At 44.3% G+C, this 19,684-nt stretch overlaps 1 protein-coding gene across 10 annotated transcripts in view; it reads right to left on the bottom strand.

Annotated features, from left to right (window-relative positions):
* Nucleotides 1-6,172: 6,172 nt before the first annotated feature.
* Nucleotides 6,173-19,684, bottom strand: part of CEP192 (centrosomal protein 192) — a 146,488-nt gene continuing 132,976 nt past the window's right edge. For 8 of the 10 annotated variants that reach the window (XM_062201313.1, XM_062201319.1, XM_062201318.1 and 5 more), the window contains 5 exons: nucleotides 16,449-16,568; nucleotides 15,903-16,024; nucleotides 12,385-12,514; nucleotides 11,839-11,897; nucleotides 6,173-6,544 (listed from right to left, as the gene is read on the bottom strand). In XM_062201313.1, the coding sequence (XP_062057297.1) occupies nucleotides 6,406-6,544; nucleotides 11,839-11,897; nucleotides 12,385-12,514; nucleotides 15,903-16,024; nucleotides 16,449-16,568 (570 nt within the window). In that variant the 3' untranslated portion in view covers nucleotides 6,173-6,405. The remainder of the gene's footprint in view (nucleotides 6,545-11,838; nucleotides 11,898-12,384; nucleotides 12,515-15,902; nucleotides 16,025-16,448; nucleotides 16,569-19,684) is intronic. The other 2 variants (XM_062201321.1, XM_062201315.1) reach the window with 1 other exon arrangement.

The following is a 19,684-nucleotide window of genomic DNA, read 5'->3' on the forward strand; positions in this document are numbered from 1 at the left end:
TTGGCACATCTTGAGGGTGCCCATTTTGAGTCCACACAGATTTCATGCCCTGCTTCAAAGTTCAGGGATCCGTCTGTCTCTCACATGGCCCAGATGGTAACTAATGCTGACTGGCCAGAAGGGCAGCCCTGTGGGTCATACTGAAGGTGAAAAGAATCTACTGGACCATGTGGTGGCTGGCGGCATCCTGCACTGTCTGAAATTCATCAAGGCTGCCCAGTTTGGCTACCTGAGTATACATCAGCCTTCCAGCCTTCAACCCACAGACATTCACACACATCTGTTTCTGGGGGTGGGCACTGGATATAGGATAATGAAAACAGTTTGGCTCACTTAACCCTTCACCTCAATGCCGTACTCAAGGCCATGGCTGCACAACGTTAACCTTGCTGCTCTGAGGGTACTGGCTCACCAGCGAGCTTGCACTGGTACCCACTGTCCCTCCTGCCTAGACAAGCCAATCCTCAAGGTCCACAGAAGTGTCATTTACTCTCATTCCTGTTGACTCCCTTAGCGTCCAACAAGCTCCAAAATGTTCATCATCCTGTAAAATAGTGAGCATCTGAAAACCAATGTACAGGATTCTTTGAGCCAGTATGCCTAGCTTTCTAACTAGGCATAGAATTAAAACTTTAAAAGATGAAACAAAAGGGGAATGTCAATTTAAGATTAAAGGAGCTTTTAAATCATAAAAAGGTCAGTAGTTGAACTGTCTCTACTTTTTATATGTAATTACTTATTGATGTGGCTGACTTGTAAGAGCTTGTTACATTTTTTCCCCATTAAGCACTGTTAATAGTTATTTATTGCTGCATTACAAATTACTGTGAACTTCATGGCTTTAAACAAGTATTTGCTGTTCCAGTTTCTATGGTGGCCCACTGGATCCTTACTCTGGGGCTTGTCACAAGGCAGCAATCATGATGTTGGCTAAGACTGGGGTCTCACCTGAAGGGACTTCCTTCTGGCTTGCTGGACTGTTGGTAAGAGGCTATCCTCGATGCTTTGCCACATGGCCTTCCCCAGAATGGCAATGTGTTTCATTAAAGGCAGCAAGGGAGTCTATTAGCAAGAGTCAAATGACACTTCCATTGTTGTTGAGGCGTTCTACTGTTAGAAACAAGTTACTCAAGAGGAGGGGATTGCACAAAGTGATGAACACTAGGAGGTAGGGACCACTCTGGATTGTCTTAGAAGTAGCCTGCTATGCCTGAACATGATTTAGCTCCTGAACTCACACAAGACTTTAAATTCCAGTCATAACATAATGGTACTGGGACAATGGAGGCCTGGGCCAATGATCGTACTGAGGAGGTGGCCTAGTGGGAGGTCTCAGGTCACTGCGGATATGCCCTTGGACGGTTCTTGGGAGAGGGTTGGTTGTAAAAGCCTGAGTCAGGCCCAGCTGTTCACTCTGCTTCCTGGCTCACCATTGGATTCCTCTGCACATGATCTGCCAGCGCCATTTGTTACCCTCAACAGATGCCAAACCAATGGCCCTCCTGATCTTGGACTTGAACCTACAGAATCATGAGCAAGATAAACTCCCTTGTCTCAGTCATTTTTAAAAGCCAACACATTGTTTATTACATCCACCACATTCTTTAATAACACACATTTACAAACTGTTTATATAAATGTCATAGCTCTGAACATTTTGTAAATTATTTGCTTATTCTCCTATCTAAAACAAGTAAACTAATCTTTCTTTAAAAAGAAATTTAACACTTGACCCATTTAATTCACTACTTTCACGGCGCTGGCCTGCCCAGTTAATAACGCCAGAGGAAACAGTGTCATCAGATTTTCTACAAGGTCCTGTGGCATTTTTGTGGGAGAATTTGGGGAACAAGGAGTCTCAAGTTTGGAAGGCAGCACAAAACCACATAGGGAGACCTGGGATGGTGGGACTTCACAAAGCGGCATTTTAAAATTCAATGAAAGCAACCTAGCAAACCTAAAAAGATACAACCTGCATAAAAACTGAGGAGTAAAGTGGATCAGGTGCCAAAGGAGTCTGCCGCTAGTCTGCGAACCCAGACGAGACCTGCATGGTCCTCCTACGTCTGGACATTCAGAATGAGCAACGTACAGGAAATGATTCTTCATGAGGGTTCATAAATTAGCTTTCACTGAACAGAAAAGATCCATAAAAACAACACTATTTACGAAGAGACTGGGAAAATAATTTTTGATTGCAGAACAAAGCTTTTATCAAATAGCTCTAAAAATATAGAATATATTGTGTGTAGTGTTGAAATTTAGAAAATTAATACTGAATTGAGAAGGGAGGAAAGCCACTTAAGAAACAAAAAGTTCATAATTGTGAGAAACAGCCCAATTTAATGGTACTCATAGACTCAGAGAATATATATTTATATTGTAGATATAAAGCCATCGCAACCTCCAAGTGTAATGGAAGACTAGAAACAGATGCTTCTCAGCAAGGCTCATGTCTGGACTAATGAAGTCAGCAGTGGTTCCAGCAAGGAGTTCTGCATAGCCCGTGCAAAACCTGCAAAAACTCAAACCTGATTGAAGAGAGACATCGTCACTTCTGTGGACTCCAGCGAGCTATACCAGCAGGAAATGTTAGTTTGCAATCTAAGGGTTGCTTTACAATCAAAGGGAATCAAACTTTTTTTTAAAAAAAATGATTATTTTTATTTATTTGAAAGAGTTACAGAGAAAGGTAGAGACAGAGAGAGAGAGAGAGAGAGAGAGAGAGAGAGAGAGAGAAAGAGAGGTCTTCTCCCGCTGGTTCACTCCCCAGATGGCCTCAACAGCCGGAGCTGTGCTGATCCAAAGCCAGGAGCCAGGAGTTTCTTCTGGGTCTCTCATGTGAGTGCAGGGGCCCAAGGACTTGGGCCATCTTCCACTGCTTTCCCAGGCCATAGCAGAGAGCTGAATCAGAAGAGGAGCAGCTGGGACTAGAACTGGTGCCCATATGGGATGCTGGCGCTTCAGGTCAGGGCTTTAACCTGCTGCGCCATAGCGCCGGCCCCAAGGGAATCAAACTTTAAAAGCAGCCACATGCTACTGATACATCTATCTAATTACATCAAGAGTAGTTTCGATGATGTGTAACTGGGCACCCAAATCAGAAAAACCAAGGTTTGAATCCCAGCTCAAACCATTTCAGCTAACTACTTACACTCAGTGAGCTCAGTCTCTTCTACACAGTTACACAACTATCCCACCCCACCCCCACCCCACCCCCAAATAGCTCTGTCTCTCCTCTCCTTCCACAGCTTCCCTGCCCAGTGAAAGGCCAATCTCTCTTAAGCTGTTGAAAATGAAGTACAATAGTGGGCACATGGGCAGCACTCAATGTTTAGCTCTTCCTCCTAGGCAATGTGTACAAGGGACTCAAGAGGAACCAGGTAAGGAGTTCTGCCAGGACAGAGGCTCTCCTGACAGGGCTTCCCATTGTGTATGGGGAATGGGAAGAAGTACAGCCAGAAACCCGTGTTGGGGTAGTGGACAGAGAACCCCGTAGAACAGGAGTGCACAGGGGAACGGTGGCAGGATCTACGGAAGAGGAGGTGCTGTCTAGGAGTAATGATTCCTGGAGCGCAGGGCGGGCCAGAACTGTGGTCTCACATCACATGCTACAGGAGGGAGACTACTAACCAGTAAACAAATAAGGTGGAGATGAGGACTGCAGTGCAAATAAGCCAGCGTGAGGACATGAAGAGGGAGGGGCCGGCCCGGGAGAAGGTGGTCAGACGGTAGGTTAGGCCAGAGGAGGCAGGGCCTCCCTGTGCAAGGAGAATGGGCTTTAGGACAGGTAACTCTATTGATGCACAAGTAGGGAGCGTGCATATTAAAAGACGTAGCTCTACCTATTGGTGAGCAGAGGTGTTCTAGAGCTCAGAACAGGCAGCTGGTAAGGCAGTAGAGAGCTGATGGAGGCCTAGGCTATGGGAAATGACTTAAGAAGATTTATTTTAGATATCCTTTTGAGAAACTTGAGATGAGTTGAGGGTTTAAAAGATACCAAAACCGGGGCCGGCGCCATGGCTCACTTGGTTAATCCTCCGCCTACGGCACCGGCATCCCATGTAAGCACTTGGTTCTGGTCCTGGTTGCTCCTCTTCCAGTCCAGCTCTCTGCTGTGACCCGGGAAGGCAGTGGAGGATGGTCCAAGTGCTTGGGTCCCTGCACCCACATGGGAGACCAGGAAGAAGCACCTGGATCCTGGCTTCGGATCAGCACGGTGCCAGCCATAGTGGCCATTTGGGTAGTGAACCAACAGAAGGAAGACCTTTCTGTCTATAACTCTACCTTTAAAAAACCTAGGGTACTGGTGAGTGACATCTACTGAGACAAGGAAACAGGCAAAGCAGGTTGGCAGCAGACAAGAATCAAGAGAAATGACTATCTGACAATCATGTGACAATGTCCAGCTGGACACAGGAGTCTGGAGCTCAGGAGAGATAAGAGTCAAGGTGTCCATGTGGGGAGGAAAGGAATGGAAGAAGGAAACAGCTCCCAGAAGGAGAGCTGATTAGGGCAAAGCTTAGACTGTAACTGTGTTATTCCACGCTTGCTAGATCGGCAGACAGAACAGAGGCAGCTGGCCTGGTGTGACGATTGCCTGAGGGAATCATTCACTCACATCCACTTGCTCTTAAGCTCCCACGCATCGTGTTCCCAAAACATGGAGGCAGGAGAACACAAATCCATAAAAAGTACCTAGTCGGGGCAGCCATTCAGTGGCTGAAGCACCAGCTTTGATGCCCACAAGCCACAAGGTAGTGCCTCAGTTTGCACCCCAGCTGCAGTCCTGACTCCAATTTCCTGCTAATGTAGACCCTGGGAGGTAACAGGTAATGGATCAAATACCTGGCTCCCTGCCACCACGTGGCAGACACGGATTGAGTTCTTGGCTCCTGGCTTTAGCCAGGCCCAGCCCTGGCTGTTGTGAGGATTTGGGGAGTGAACCAGCAGATGAGGGTGGGAGCTTACACACTCTCTCTGTGTTTCTCTGCCTCTCAAATTTAAAAATTAAAAGAAGAAGAAAAAAAATTTAAGTACAAGGTCTATGGAAGGAGAGTCATTTTTTTAAGGTGTTTCTTTGGTTGTTATTTCTTTTCTTTTCTTTTCTTTTTTTTTTTTTTTACCTTTTAAGTATAACTTCAAAGGCAAAGAAATTGTTACACAGAAACAGAAACATCACAACCCTTAGGAATTGAAAGACAGTGGCAAACATTTTTAAAAAGCACTCTAACATTTTTGAGGCTGAGTGTTGTCAAGTAAATGCACCTTCAAGCTTGAATACACGGCACATTTGATGTACAAAATCGTGACCACAGCAGAAGTTGGGTGATGTCAGCAAAAGCACCACCTGTTTAAATGAGTGAAAAATGCTTTTACAATTTGATTTCTAGGCAAAGGATACATGAGGTAAAGATGGAAGAAGATGTGTTTTTTTTTTTTTCTCAGACTCACAGCCCCTGGTTTTAAAATGTAATTGTGTTTATGTCATCAGGACAGCTTTCCCCAAGCCCCTCAAGTCTTCTACTCCATCAACAGAACACCCAAATGTGATCCCCATAAGCCACTACACAACTTCACAGCCTAGGATTGTGCTGTTTCACATGAGAAAAACATGCTGACTCTTAAGTCATGTCGGAGAAGCAACCACTCACCATGGCTCTTGCTGTGTGGAACATTGCTCTGCATGGAATCATCTGGCTGTCTTCAACTCATGGCTCGCTGCGGCCCAACCCCCGCTGCAGGCCGCCACCCTCTCCTCTCACCTGTGTCTTCAAGTTCCTGCTAACAGAGGACCCTTCTATACTGGATTCTGGAGCAGAAGGCCTGTCTAGCTTTAACGACAAATGGCAACATTAAAAGACCTGTACCAGTCTCTCTATAGTATGTGCACAGGATATGAAGACTCCCCTACTCTGGAGAAAACAACTCTCTAAGTAAGTTGACCATTAGGCGATTAGCTAGGAGGAGGAATTTCTTGGGGGAAAGGAAACCGTAATGGAGGAGAAAAATCACAGAACAGACCTGGAAGCTTGAAGACAATTAGCAGAATGAAGAAAATGGCAGAACAAGGTGATATTCTAACTTCTGTATGACATCAGATAAAATGACAAGTACAGTGGAAAATTAAGTTTATTTCTGGATATATTGCATTAAAATATATACAATATTAGAAAAACATAATCAATGCAAAAATATAACTCTCTTCTCTCCTGTAAAAGTTAATACTTAACTAATTACATGATATATTAGGTTTTTGGTATTAGCTTCTCAAAACCAAACATCTACAGTTATACTTAGCCAATTTATCATACAAAATAAGTACAAGAGCATAATTGTAGTGTAGAAAAATGAAGTTACCAAAATATAACTTATGTAATTTACTTTACACAAAATGTAGTCTAGCTAATTTTTTTCAAGAGCTTCAGCAATTAGTCGAATAGCAACACTCTTGCCTTCATCAGTTTGAATGACAAGTAAACCTTCAAACTTGCCCACCGACTTTGGTCTGAAGTGCACAGGGATGTGAATATAATGTCGGGCTCTGCAAACAGAAAGAAATAGCAGCAAGTGACACGACAGCAGCAAGTGACCGTCTGCTATAGTCAGTTCAATGACTGGCACAGGGTTGGATGAGAACATCTGGTCTAGTTATGTGCAGCTTAAATCCATTTCTAATTTATTTGATGGTATTATTTAATAAGAAACTGGCACAAAGAGAAGAAAAACCTAAAATTAGATTAAAAGAGTACTGTATATATATTCCTGGCTATCCGATAAAAACAGAAAAAGGAAGTAAGAGGCTGACTTATTTATATAGACATTTGTATTACATCTGCAAAGAGCAGGTAGCATCTGCATGAGAAAGGGTGGAAGAATGCCCCAGATATCCCTCCTTCATTTACTCCACTGGAAAGAACATTAACACATGTCCCATTCCTCTCATCAACAGGACGCTGCAGTTTTTGCTTGAAAATTCATGAAACTTTCATCAAAAGTCTTCCTGAAACTTTACGTTCAGATTATATAGAGGCAAGTAATGAGTGCCTTGTTACAGCTGGGGCTGAGCCAGGAACTCCAACCTGGTCTCCCACTGAGGTGACAGGGATCCAAGTACTTAGGTCATCATCTGTTGCCTTCCCAGGTGTATTAGCAGGAAGCTGTTTGGGAAGAGGAGCAGCCAGGACTCGAATCAGCACTCCAACACAGGACCTGATTCCCACACTCCATATCAGAAATAGACACTGCCACTGGCACCACGACTGTTAAGGAACAGATTTAGAGTCTATTTCTGGAGTTAAGAAAATAGCTGATTTGGGAGAGGGTGTTGCGGCACACAGTGTTAATCTGCTGTTTGGGGAACCATTATCTCATATCAGAGTCCGAGATTGCACATGCCTCTGCTTCAGAACCAGCTTCCTGCTAATGTGCCAAGGAGGCAGCAGATGACGTTTCAAGTACTGGAAAAAGAATGTTAAATTCCCATCAAGGTTTGACCACTTCATCCTCTAGTCATAAAAGGCATAACAGTGATATAAAGCTGAACAATTAATTACCACTTTATTTATGTATTTATTTATTTATATTTGAAAGGCAGAGACAAAGACAGAGCAAGAGAGAGATCATCCACCCACCGGTTCACTCCCAGAATGCCAGCAACAACCAAGCCTGGGTGAAGCCAAAACAAGGAACCAGAAATACACTGGCTCTGCCACATGGGTAGCAGGGACCCAAGTACCAGAGTCATCATCACTGCTTCCCAGGGTGCACAACAGCAGGAAGCTGAAATCTGAAACTGAGCCAGACATGAACCCAGGCACTCCAATATGGGTTGCAGGCATCTTAATTGCTGTACCAAATGCCAGTCCACAATTTAATAAGCAATGTTAACCAGTTATTTTAAATTCTTGGCGGTGGTGCTGTGGCGCAGTAGGTTAACACCTTGGCCTGAAGTGCCAGATCCCATATGGGCGCCAGTTCTAGTCCCAGCTGCTCTACTTCTGATCTAGCTCTCTGCTGTGGCCTGGGAAAGCAGCAGAAGATGGCCCAAGTCCTTGGGCCCCTGCACCCATGTGGGAGACCTGGAAGAAGCTCCTGGCTTCGGATCGGCACAGCTCCGTCCATTGCGGCCATCTGGGGAGTAAACCATCGGATGGAAGACCTCTCTCTCTCTGCCTCTCCTCTCTCGGTGTAACTCTTTCAAATAAATAAATAAATCTTAAAAAAATAATGATTCTCTACCAAAACTATAGCTGAGTTGTATTAAATACTGTCTTTTTTTAAGTTGATACTAGGCTCTTTAAGATTTTTAAAAATAATTTTCTAGGGGCCAGCACCATGGATGCAGGTTAATCCTCCGCCTGCGGCACCAGCATCCCATATGGGTGCCAGTTCTAGTCCCACTGCTCCTCTTCCAATCCAGTTCTCTGCTGTGGCTTGTGAAAGCAGTAGATGGCCCAAGTGCTTGGGTCCCTGCACCCACGTGGGAGACTGAGAAGAAGCACCTGGCTTCTGGCTTTGGACTGGTGCAGCTCCGGCTATTGTGGCCATTTGGGGAGTGAACCAATGGAAGGAAGACCTTTCTCTCTGGCTCTCCCTCTGTCTGTAACTCTACTTCTCAAATAAATACATAAAATCTTAAAAAAAAAAAAAAAAGCAAAAAAGTATAGAAAAAAAAAGTATAGAAAAAAGTAAAAAAAAGTATAGAAAAAAAAAATTTTTTTTTTTTGACAGGCAGAGTGGACAGTGAGAGAGAGACAGAGAGAAAGGTCTTCCTTTGCCGTTGGTTCACCCTCCAATGGCCGCCGCGGTAGGCGCCCTGCTGCCAGCGTACCGCGCTGATCCGATGGCAGGAGCCAAGTGCTTCTCCTGGTCTCCCATGGGGTGCAGGGCCCAAGGGCTTGGGCCATCCTCCACTGCACTCCCTGGCCACAGCAGAGAGCTGGCCTGGAAGAGGGGCAACCGGGACAGGATCGATGCCCCGACTGGGACTAGAACCCGGTGTGCCGGCGCCACAAGAAAAATATTTTTTAAAAAAGTAATTTTCTAAACCCTTTTTCTTATTGTGTAGGAACTCCTTGAAATAAAAATATGAAGTCTTTCCAATGTGTGATGGGGGATGCTAGTTTACAAAGAAATATTTCATCTATCTACTGTGTTTAAAAATATTCACCTGCAAGGCTGGCACCGCAGCTCAATAGGCTAATCCTCCGCCTGCAGCGCCAGCACACCAGGTTCTAGTCCTGCTTGGGGTGCCAGATTCTGTCCCGGTTGCCCCTCTTCCAGTCCAGTTCTCTGCTGTGGCCCGGGAGTGCAGTGGAAGATGACCCAAGTGCTTGGGCCCTGCACCCGCTTGGGAGACCAGGGGAGGCACCTGGCTCCTGGCTTCGGATCAGCGTGGTGCACAGACTGCAGTGCGCCGGCCGCAGCAGCCACTGGAGGGTGAACCAACGGAAAAGGAAGACCTTTCTCTCTGTCTCTCTCTCTCACTGTCCACTCTGCCTGTCAAGAAAAAAAAAAAATATATATATATATATATATATACACACCTGCAAAGAGCTAGTTAAGATTAGGGGTGGGGCCAGAGCTGTGGCACAGCAGGTTACTTCCTGCAGTGCTGGCATCCTATATGGGCGATGGTTTGTGTCCTGGCTGCTCCACTTCCAATATAGTTCCCTGCTCCTGTGCCTGGAAAAGCAGCAGATTGGCCCAAGTTCTTGGGCCCTGCACCCATGTGGGAGATCTGAAAAGCAGCTCCTGGCTTTAGCCTAACTGTTGTGGCCATCTGGGGAGTGAATCAGCGGATGGAAGGTCTTTCCTCTTCGTTTCTTCCCCTATGTAACTCTAGCTTTCAAATAAATAAAAATAAATCTTAAAAAAAAAAAAAAAAAAAAAGACGACTAGGGGTGTGGGAGCTGGCATTAGCAAAGGCTTATAACACTGGTATTCCTTATAAGAGTGCCAGATCCAAGTGCTGGCTGTTGCACTTCCAATCCGGCTCCTTGCTAATGCAATTGGGAAAGCAGCAAAAGTGAGCCCAAGTGCTTGGGTCCTTGCCATCCACATGGGAGACCCATATAAGAGTTCCTGGCTCCTGGCTTCAGCCTAGCCCAGACCTGGCTGTTGTGGCCATCTGAGGAGTAAACCAGCAGATGGAAGCTGTCTCCCTCCCTTCCTCTCTGTGGCTCTGCCTTTCAAATAAATAAATATAGATAAATCTTAAAAAAAAAAAAAAATCAGGGGTGTGAACCAGTCTGAGAATAAACAGGAAGAATTAATAATGCAGTTATGATAAATTCTGAATTGAGTTAATATGTGTTTGGGTTAGAGAACTTATTCAGTATGTGTTTGTACTCAGTTACTATACATAGCGAACACAAGTAGGAATGGAATGCCCTCTTTTGAACACATCACTGACCTGTTACAGTGCTGCACATATTCAGAAGCACTAGGTCTAACTCCCGTAACTCACACTGTAACACTCACATCAGCAGGGGCAGCCCACATTCACTGGAGAGAGCCACAGACTACTGTCAAACTAGAACTCAGGGCACAGAAGTCGAAAACTTTTAGTTACTTTTCATACATGAGTCTTTCTCTTTTTCAAAGCTGTTGAAGGGGCTGAAACAAGAGATTCTTACCACAACCTGTAGTATGGAGAAAGCCGCCAATATGGGCCACCTACCAGAGACCTCATGAGATCATGAGATGCCAGCACTTGCTACCAGATACCACATGTCTCTTACATGTTCCTCATGAGTCTATGCTGTCAGCAGCAGTAGCACTTCCATTTTACAAACAGAGAAACTGTGGCTTAGAGAGATTAAGTATGTGACAGTTTTCTAGATATACTCATTATTGAATTTACAGAACTGAAATCTACAGTTTGCATCTTCTGCGCAGTCTCTTGGGAGGAGAAGGAAGTGTTGATCCCTCCAGGAACATGTAATGTGTTTGACAGTGCACAACAGGAGGAAGGGGTAATGGAAAACATAGAAGGGTTGAAAGACTGGGGAACAGCCCTGAACCAAGTCATCCTCCCAGCGCTCCAGAAACAGAAGGACGTAAATCACAGAGCTGCTGGTCTCTCTTAGTAAGTTCGCACTGTGGTACAAACTTTCAGACTACCCCACATTTCTGGAGTCATCCCCTAATGCTAACGTGAAGATCTTGTAATAATTAAAGGGCTTAAACATTCAAAGATGAGTTAAATTTATTCATCAGCATGAAGCTCAACAAAACCCTACTGTTAAATTCTAAATAACAATGACAACCCAGCTTGAGATTTCAAACTGTCCATCACAGAGAAAAGAAAATTAGCAAGGACAAAAAAATAAAGACACAATTTAAGAATAATATGATATTTAAAGAATCACAACTGAAAAATACCACAATAAAAATCTTCCTGATTAATCTGGGAAAGTTTTTGTCCCACTTAGTGAAAATTTAAGTTCTTGAACATAACATTGAAAAAATACCTGAGGCAGGAGTTATTCTAGAAGTTAATCACAAGATGATTAAGGTCTTAATGGATTTATGCATCTGGAAAAATCCTGGATAAGAGAAATCACAAGCCAGGTGCAAACACTGTCGGGCTGCTACACTGCTGGAATCTCGGCAGATGGTCAAGGACTATGTCCCCTCAAGCTCCTGGGCCTCTCTGGTCACTTGTGCGAATGCACGTGCGTAATGCTCTTTGGTGACGGAAGTGAAGACAGAGAAGGGAATAATGGACGGGGAAATGGAGTGTGCGTGCAACAGAGAAGACCTCCTCAGTCCAAATCCCCAAGAGATAAAGCCTGCACCACTGCTGAGAACACTGATTTACGATAAACTCACCTCAAAGAATATTTGGAATGTTTGATGTAGAAAGGTTCTCTGGGACTTAAAAACTTCAGCTGGAATTTAACAGGAAACACTTTATGAAGTTACACAAATTAGCAATTACAGCATATATAAAACACACTATGTATTTCTTTAAACATACATTTTATAAATTTCAGCATACCACAAAATTATGAACAAATGCTCACATAATAAAAATGCATTAAAGGGAATTTTAACATAAATTTATTGTAATTTGAAATAAAGTAAATGTTATCTAGAACTATATCTAATAAAAAAAAGAGGGAAAAAAGTTAGAAATTAAATATGAAAGTAAAACTTGTGGTTTTCAAGTATAGGGTCATGAACTTTCAATGAGTTTCTCTTCATTGAAAGAGTGTGCCTGCAACAGAGACGACCTCCTCAGTCCATTTAAAAATTAACACATTATTACAACTTAAATATAATCTATATAACACTTCTTTGTAATCAGCAGGAACAAGCTGTTACCAGTTCAATACACTTACTTTCCCAAAACTCACATTTATATTTCCAACTTACCGAGTGTGTGATAAAAGAATTATTTCTCAAATTGACTTTTATTGTCCTTGATTCCCCAACTTTAGTTGGCAGAAACCTGTACATGTCTTCTGGGGCATAAATTCCACGGTGGGTCAAATCAAGCTGCCTGCTTAGGGAATACGCTTAAAGTTAATTGTTTAAAAAAAAGTTAATTGTTTAAATTTAAACTGGTTTTATACATTAAATTACGTAGTGCTGTGATTTGTGTTTTCTCTCAAAAATTTTTATGATTTTTTTCATTTGAAAGACAGAGTTACAGGGAGAGAGGTAGAGACAGAGAATCTTCCAAATGGCCACACCAGCCAGGGCTGGGTCAGCCTGAAGCCAGGAGCCAGGAGCTTCATCTGGGTCTCCCACATGGCTACAGGGGCCCAAGCACTTGGGCCATCTTTTGCTGCTTTCCCAGGTGCATTAGCAGGGAGCTGGATCTTAAGTGAAACAGCCAGGAATGGAACCGGCATCCATATGGGATGCCAGCATTGCAGGTGGCAGCTTAACCTGCTACACCAAGGCACCATCCCCACAATTAATTTTAAATAATGGTTTTGTCATGGCAATTTGTCTAATGCATGTGAACGACAGCAAGGACACTCTTGTGAAGAGCACAGGGTGAGGTGATGCCCCCCAGGCTGTGTGCTCTCCCCTCTCTCATGGGGACTTGGCTGTCTATCACCTCTGACACACTTTGTACTGCTCCGCACCATTACACGGATATACATGCCTTTGCGAGCGTTAGCAGCATCTGGTGGAGATAAGCACTTCCTCCACTGTGGCCTCTCTGGGTCCACCAGTGACTCCTTTCTTCAGGCATTCCTGGCCTAGAAGGCTCATCTCCACTCCCACGTGTCTGCTGCTGCTCCCCAAAACTTGGCCGTCTGTGTCCTAACTGCTCATTGACACTCTCCCTATGCAATCCTCCCTCTGCCTCCAGGCAACACAACCACTCCTCTACACATCTCAAAGATACCTCAGGCTCCACAGATAACAAAGCTAAACTCCTGATCTTTCCCCTCAAGCCTGAGCCTCCACTTGCATGTCCTATCTTGGAGGACAGATCTGGGAGCCACCGCGACACCCTGTTCTCTCTCAGGTCCCTTTGTCTGCTTCTTGAGCCTGTCGTTTTTCTTCATATTTCTTTTTTTTTTTTTTTTTTAATTTTTTGACAGGCAGAGTGGACAGTGAGAGAGAGACAGAGAGAAAGGTCTTCCTTTTGCCGTTGGTTCACCCTCCAATGGCCGCCGCGGTAGCGCGTTGCGGCCGGCGCACCGCGCTGTTCCGATGGCAGGAGCCAGGTGCTTCTCCTGGTCTCCCATGGGGTGCAGGACCCAAGGACTTGGGCCATCCTCCACTGCACTCCCTGGCCACAGCAGAGAGCTGGCCTGGAAGAGGGGCAACCGGGACAGGATCGGTGCCCCAACCGGGACTAGAACCCGGTGTGCCGGCGCCGCAAGGCGGAGGATTAGCCTGTTGAGCCACGGCGCCGGCCTTCTTCATATTTCTTAACATGATTTTACCCCTGGACAACGTAAAAACAGGTGCTGACCTGTGTTACCGCATCTACCCTCGCCCCCCTCTAGTCAGTCCATACTGCAGCCAGAGGATCCAATTCTCCCATCTGACCACCTCCCTCCCGAGCCTCAGCTCACACTACTACCCCTTCCCAGGCTGCACTCTGGACCCCTTTGGGAGTCACTGGGCACCTCAAGAGCCAGCAATCTTTGCTGTCCAGTTCTTGACACCACTGGAAACTTTGTTAGCCTCTGTACCATGGCCATGCCACTAAACTTCCTCAACTTAAATGTCCCTTTACAGGGTAGTGCTGCCTAGCTGTCACAGATCAAGCTGCCTCCTGTCACCCTTTCCCACAACTCCTATTTCCATCCGCACAGCGTAATGTCTGGACTAATGAGACTTCTTCAAAGGGAGGCCCCAGAAACAGGGCCAGGGCAGCCCTGCATACTTATCATCTCCAGTGCCAGGCACACAGTTGAGCCCCTGTTGAGTATGTGGTTAATGGACGAAAGCCAGCACAGAGGCACTGTGCTCCTCTACATACTCTTTAAACAGTTCTAACTTCTTCCAAAATGCATTACTTGCTCCTATTAGAAAAGGAATGACCAAATTTATCTTAAATTCAACAAGTACTGAACATGTATGAGTATTTTTTTCAAGCATCTTCTTCCAGAATTAAATTAGACCTTATTAATCAGCATTATTAGAAACATTTCAATAGATAGTTAAATATTATTAAAACTGTATAAGCTGCTAGTATAAAATTTATGTTTTAGAGCTTTTAAAAAAAGATTTATTTGTTTGAAAGGCAGAGTGACAGAAGAAAGGAGAGAAAGAGAGAGAGACAGAGACAGAGAGATCATCCATCTGCTGCTTTGCTCCCAAAATGCCACAACAGGCTAGACTGAGGCCAGGAGCCAGGAACTCCATCTAGGTCTCCCATGTGGCTGGAAGGAGCACAAGTACTTGTGCCAGCATGCTGCCTGCCTCGTACATTAGCAGGAAACTGAATCAGAAGCAGAGGAGCAGGGACTTGAACTAGCATTCCAGTATGGAATGTGGCATTCCAAGGAAAATCTTAATCCACTGTGCCACAATGCCCACCCCCATACAGGGCCAGCACTGTGGTGTAGCAGGTAAAGCTGCTGCCTGCAGTGCCTGCATTCCATATGGGCTCCAGTTTGAGTCCCGGCTGCTCCTCTTCCGATACAGCTCTCTGCTATGGCCTGGAAAAGCAGTAGAAGATGGCCCAAGTCCTTGAGCCCCTGCACCCACACGAGAGACGCAGAAGAAGCTCCTGGCTTCGGATCAGTGCAGCTCCAGCTGTTGTAGCCATCTGGGGAGGATGGAAGACCTCTCTCTCTCTCTCTCTCTCTCTCTGCCTCTCCTTCTCTCGCTGTGTAATTCTGACTTTCAAGTAAATAAATAAATCTTTAAAAAAAATCTGCTTTCATGCATCACTTATGGTAAAGTGACACAGTCACTTTGGGAAAACTATTTGGCAGCTTAATTTAAAATTAAACACATGCTTACCATGTGACAGATTCAACAAGAAATGAAAATGTTTGTCCTCAGAAATTCACAAATAATGTCCACAGCACTTTAATTCAAACCAGCCTCAAATTATAAGATATGCAAAGGTCAACAGGAAAATGAATAAAGTGTCATATGTTCATATAATAATAAATATTAAAAACAAACTATAGGCAGACTCAATAATATGAATGGATGCAAAAAAAACTGTGCTGAAAGAAGCCAGACACAAATAATGCATGATGTATATGAAGGTCAAGCAAAGCTAATCTATGAAATGAGAGCAGAACAAATATAGACTGCACAGGGACACATAAGAACCTGGTGTGTGAGAGAAACACCCTGACTCGAGTGGCAGTAAACTAAGCGCACTCATAGGCAGTCACTAAGCATTTTACTCAGTGTGACTATGCCTCACTAAGCACTGGAGAAAATTCACAAATACAGCATACCCAGGTATGAGAGCAGAAGCCTCCGACACAGCTCGTCTTCGGGGTGTAGCCGCATTGTCTATTTTAACAAGAACATCTGTGGAAGTGCATGCATTTTCAGACTCATTTTCTGCTCTGATGCTCTGCATAAAAAAAAAAAAAAATTACCAGAATGGGGAAGGCAAAATGAACATTTGAAAAATATATGGACTTCTACCTTTTTAAATTCTACCAATTCCTTTTAAAATTTTTAAAAGAAGACTTAAGATTTTTAAATCCCAAATTTTGCAAATATTATTTCTGTATACTGTCTAGCCTCAGAGTATCTTATATAGTAAATTCACACGTAGGTTTTTTTTTGTGTTGCAAGGACACTAGAGCTAAACCCAGAATGCAAATGTGCAAATCAATAGAGACAAACAAAATTATGATCAAGGGCTATACAATGAAATTAGTAAAACTAAAAGAACATAGGGAAATATTTTGTATTTTCAGGAAATATTTTTGTATTGTGTTAGTGTTTTTAAACAGACAGAATAATTCACTCAGATTCCAAGTGATACTCACTTGTCCACAGAGTTGAAATCTCAACGTGTGTTTCCTATGAGGCTCTTTATGAGGGTGACATTCAACATCCCAAAACTGGGCATAATGCCCTCTATCCCTGGGCAAAAATGTGACAGAGACCTACGACACACATGCAGAAGAGAAATGAAAAAGAATTTGAACAAGTTTATTTATATGGGCTTGTTACTATACCAAAGTCAAAATGCATTTTTTACAGCTTTATTTTACATATTTCTTAAAAAGTACAGTAAAATGTTTTTGGAGACAAAATAAGTTGTCAAAATGTACTCTAGCCGTCAAGCTCAGGCCCACATGAGGAAGGACCCACTGCAGGAAAGTAACCCACTCTGCAGAGGCAATGACCATGGACCCCTCACCGGCCACAGTAAGAGGAGGAAGCTGTGCAAGCTGACCGTGGAGGAGGGTGGGTGGTAACAGGAGGTCCAACCGGACAAGCTCCTGGACACTAAATATAGCTCATATCATGGTTAACTTCAGATTCTTACTGAGGGCTACTTACACCCTGACCAGACAGCTCAAAGTTACATAAATGTGTACAATCTGTGCTTAAAAGCTCAGTAATGAGAAAGCTGTAATATTTTAAAATAGTACTTTATAACATTTACCAGTGTTAGAGAGTCTAAGCTTTATCAAAGAATTCAGTGTTAAGATTACCAATCATGGCCGGCGCCGTGGCTCAACAGGCTAATCCTCCACCTTGCGGCGCCGGCACACTGGGTTCTAGTCCCGGTCGGGGCACCGATCCTGTCCCGGTTGCCCCTCTTCCAGGCCAGCTCTCTGCTGTGGCCAGGGAGTGCAGTGGAGGATGGCCCAAGTGCTTGGGCCCTGCACCCCATGGGAGACCAGGAGAAGCACCTGGCTCCTGCCATCGGAACAGTGCGGTGCGCCGGCCGCAGCGCGCTACCGCGGCGGCCATTGGAGGGTGAACCAACGGCAAAAGGAAGACCTTTCTCGACCTTTCTCTCTGTCTCTCTCTCTCACTGTCCACTCTGCCTGTCAAAAAAAAAAAAAAAAAAAAAAAAAGATTACCAATCACAAGTTAGGTTATGAGTCAGTATTGTGATTCTGGACTCAAACATTAAAAAACTCAAGTGACCTAATTTCTGCCCAAGCAGAAAAGTAAGAGATAAAAGCCAAGTAAGCCTGAGCCGATGGCTTCTGAAGGCAAAGGCAGGCCAAGAGATGAGAGCACCAAGAGGAGGGAATTAAGCTGCTAACTAAGGGGGCCCTGAGATGATAAAGGAAGAAAAGGGTAGAAACAACCACATTCTGCATCCATGAGCAAAATACACCATTTATTTGGAACCAATTGGGACTATGGTATCACATAATCCCAATCATAGCCCTTCAAACACTGATCACAAAGCAAGACAAAGAGAAGAGAAAAAATCCATTATCATCACATATCAAGCAATAGGTACATACTAGGAATGTGAATGTTCATGATCTCATTTAATCTTCTTACTAAACTGATCAATGTTTTAAAAAATTACTGAGTACATTTGTCACTTTAATAAATATGTTATAACTCAGAAACTGTTCTGTTTTCCTTCTGGGCTACTACTGTATATATCACTAACCATGCTATTAGGTAATATTTTTCTAAATGGTCTCAGAATAATGTGTTTTGCTGGGTTTTTCTTCTGATATAAATTAAGTAACCAGACTTAGAATTCATTTGACATAGACATTTGACATACTGGGTATGTAAAATGTAGCAAAAAATTAGTTTAGTCGAGGATTTACAGTGATGCACACAACAAAAAAAAAAATCATGACTGTATTTTGTAAAACGGATTTCTTGGAGACAGTCTAGCCCTGCTCCCTTGTTTTTATTTTAACAACTTTATTGAGAAACAATCTATATACCATTTCAGTGTACTTTAAAAAGCTCATGAAAATGGGCTGGCGCCATGGCTCACTAGGCTAATCCTCTGCTTGGAGCTGGCACACCGGGTTCTAGTCCCGGTCGGGGCGCCAGATTCTGTCCCAGTTGCTCCTCTTCCTGCCCAGCTCTCTGCTGTGGCCCAGGAGTGCAGTGGTGGATGGCCCAAGTCCTTGGGCGCTGCACCCGCATGGAAGACCAGGAGAGGCACCTGGCTTCGGATCAGCGCAGTGCGCCGGCCGCAGTGCTGATTTTTAGTTTTTAGTACCGCAGCGGCCATTTGTGGGGGTAAACCAATGGGAAAAGAAGCCCTTTCTCTCTGTCTCTTTCTCTAACTGTCCACTCTGCCTGTCAAACAAAAAAAGCTCATGAAAATGGAAAAGGTAAGCTTATTACGGTGTAAAACACTCTGAAATCTAGGGAGGGCATTTGGTATAACTAAGATACTCTTGGGACACCTGTCTTCCCATCAGACTGTTTGATTCAAGTACCAGCGACTCTGTTCCTGACTCCAGTTTCCTGCTAATAGACACCCCGGGAGGCAATGGTAATGGCTTAAGTAGTTGGGTCCCTGCTAAACATATGGAAGATCTAAATTAGGTTCTAGGCTCCTGGCTTTGGGCTGGGCGCAGCACCGGCTATTGTAGGCATTTGAGGAGTGACTCAATAATTTGAAGATATGTGTTTCTGTCTCTCTGTCTGCCTTTCAAAGAAATGAGTCATTAAAATTTTTTTACTCTATACAAATTTTAATATATCTTCTCCATAATTTTTTAATATCCCTTGTATGTATTATATGTAGCTTTCATTTGCTGTGCATTTTTTTTTTTTTTTTTGACAGGCAGAGTGGACAGTGAGAGAGAGAGACAGAGAGAAAGGTCTTCCTTTTGCCGTTGGTTCACCCTCCAATGGCCGCCGCGGTAGTGCGCTGCGGCCGGCGCACCGCGCTGTTCCAATGGCAGGAGCCAGGTGCTTCTCCTGGTCTCCCATGGGGTGCAGGACCCAAGCACTTGGGCCATCCTCCACTGCACTCCCTGGCCACAGCAGAGAGCTGGCCTGGAAGAGGGGCAACCGGGACAGGATCGGTGCCCCAACCGGGACTAGAACCCGGTGTGCCGGCGCCGCAAGGCGGAGGATTAGCCTAGTGAGCCGCGGCGCCGGCCTGCTGTACATATTTTAACATAAATCTTTTTGGAGGGCAGGCATTTGATGCAGTGGCTTAAGATGCCGTTTTGGATACCTGAATCCCATATTGAGGTGACAGGTTCAAGTCCTGGCTACCATGCTTCCCATCCAGCTTCCTGCTAAAGCATACCCCAGCAGACAGCAG

The sequence above is a fragment of the Lepus europaeus genome, chromosome 9, assembly GCF_033115175.1.
Source record: "Lepus europaeus isolate LE1 chromosome 9, mLepTim1.pri, whole genome shotgun sequence".
In the NCBI taxonomy this organism is placed as follows: Eukaryota; Metazoa; Chordata; class Mammalia; order Lagomorpha; family Leporidae; genus Lepus; species Lepus europaeus.